At 69.1% G+C, this 2,051-nt stretch overlaps 1 protein-coding gene across 1 annotated transcript in view; it reads right to left on the reverse strand.

Moving 5' to 3' along the window:
* The window catches only part of LOC102385064 (nascent polypeptide-associated complex subunit alpha, muscle-specific form-like), an 8,400-nt gene that overhangs the window by 4,459 nt on the left and 1,890 nt on the right, over window positions 1-2,051 (reverse strand). Inside the window, 2 exon segments of the mRNA XM_025215636.1 lie at window position 1; window positions 4-2,050. The exon segment at window position 1 is cut by the window's left edge and continues 4,459 nt beyond it. Coding sequence (XP_025071421.1) covers window position 1; window positions 4-2,050 — 2,048 coding nt within the window.

The raw sequence follows: 2,051 nt of genomic DNA on the forward strand, positions 1-2,051 counted from the left end.
TGCGGGGCGCGCTGGCCGCATCGCAGCGGGCTTCGGCGGGCGGTGTCGGGGCGGGACTGGTGTCTGGCTCGGCCTCCATCCTGTTGGTGCTTTCCCGCAGCTTGGCCAACAGCTTCTGGTTCTTGGGGTTGTTCCTGGCAGGCGTGGTGGCCGGAAACTTCTTGAGGTGCTTCTTCAGGCGCTCGGCTTGCAGGGAGCTGGGGTATGGCCCGGGCATGGGGAACTTCTGCAGGGGCGACTTGATGGGGGGCATCTCCCCGGGCAGCCGGGTGTTCAGCTTCTTGACGATGACGAGGGAGCGGGTCTCGGTCGTCTCCAGGAACCAGCGGCAGATGTCAGAGAGCTGGAACGCCTTCATGAACAGCATCTGCACCGGCGAGAGCTTCTGCCCCTCCAGCGGCCCCCGGCTCTTGCGCGTCCGCTTCTTGCTCTTCCAGATTTCCTTGAGCTTGTCGGCCCGGTTCTTGGCTTTGGGGGCCGGCTGTACCTCTCTCTCCAGCTGGATCCAGCCCTTCTGGACCTTCAGGTAGTGGGTGTTGAACTCGGCGATGAGCTCCTGGTTCTCCTCCTCGGAGCACCACTCCACGAACCGCGGCTTGCCATCGCCCGGCGCGTCCCCTTCCAGCAACTCTTCAGCCCTGGCATTGCCCTCTGCCTTTGGTGGCGAGGGACTGGCTTGCACGGCCTCCTTCCCTGGGGTGCTCTTCTTCGCCGCCTCGCTGGGGACCGGGGTGTGCCGAAGGTTGTACGAAGGTGGGGCCTGCCGGCGCAGCTTTGCGGGCTTGGATGGAGCGTGCTTGCTTCCGCCCCTGCTGCCGGGGCCAGCGGGGGAGCTGCTGGCCAGACCGCCAGGCTGCCCCTTGCCAGCGTCTGAGGAGGGCTCAGAGTCTTCCCCAGCATCGGCAGCTGCCTCCCGGGGCTCTGCAGCCAGCTGCTTGGCTTCCACCTCCACCCCTGGGCCGCTGTCCTTCGGGAGGAGGACGCTCCGCTTATCCGAACTGGCCTCCACGCAGATCTCCAGCATGTCTCCCGAGACGCTGGGGCTGCCTGGGGCGGGGGAGGCTCCCTTCCCCGGGGGCCCTTGTCCTTCAGCTGCTGCCGCCTCCTTGGCCAGCAGGCTTTTGTAGGTCTGGCGAGTGGTGACGCCGTTCTCCTTGCCAGCCGGCAGCTCCGTGGCCATCTCGGTGCCCTCGAGCAGCGCGGGATGGAAGCAGTCGTTGGGGAAGTGCACGGGCGCCGTGCCCGCCAGGTGCACCTCCCTCTTGAAGCGCTTTGCCCCGGGACTCTTGGAAAGCTTGATCTGCAGGCAGGGCAGCTGCAGGGACGTGAGGGAGCCGGGAGCCTCGGCGCTGCCCTCAGTGCCCGGCGCGGCGTGCTGGCTCCGGAGGCAGCGGTCGGAGGCCACGAGGGCCCTCCGGCTTTTCTTCCGCTTCTTGTCGGCGTTCTCGCAGGGGGAGACGGGCTCCCTGACGTCTGTCCCCGAGGCCTCGGGGCTGGGCGGCATTGGGATGGTGTCCTCACCCGGCTGGCTCTCGCCTGGCGCTGGCTCCCCTTCCGGGCTCTCCCCGAGGTCTGCGGGGGCTGGCTCAGCCTCCTCCCGTGCCTGCGGGCTGCTGCCCGGTGCCCCAGAGATGGCAGCTTCCAGGGCAGCAGCATCACCCTCGCTCCCAGCACCAGCACTGTGCGCTGGGGAGGGGGAGGGCTCCGGCGCTGGGCTGGCCACGGGCTGCACGGGGGACTCGCAGCCCACGCCGGCAGCAGGGGCCGTGGCGGGCTCTGCTGCTGGGGTGGCTGGAGGCTCAGCTGGAAGCTCCTGGTCCGCAGCAGCGGGGGTCTCTGGAGGAAGCTCTGTGGAGGGCCCCACGTCCCCCCTGGCAGGAGGCTCGGGGTCCGTGCTGGAAGGCGATGCTGGCTGCGCAGCGGCAGGCGGTGAGGGTGGGGGTGGGGGCTCCAGGTCCCCGCTGGTGGGGGGCTCTGCAGTATCCTGTGCTTCAGAGCACGGTGCACCTGCCTCGCTGCTAGCGGCTACCGGTGCGGGGGCGAGGGCCGAG

This window comes from Alligator sinensis, unplaced genomic scaffold, assembly GCF_000455745.1.
Source record: "Alligator sinensis unplaced genomic scaffold, ASM45574v1 scaffold859_1, whole genome shotgun sequence".
NCBI classification, from domain to species: Eukaryota; Metazoa; Chordata; order Crocodylia; family Alligatoridae; genus Alligator; species Alligator sinensis.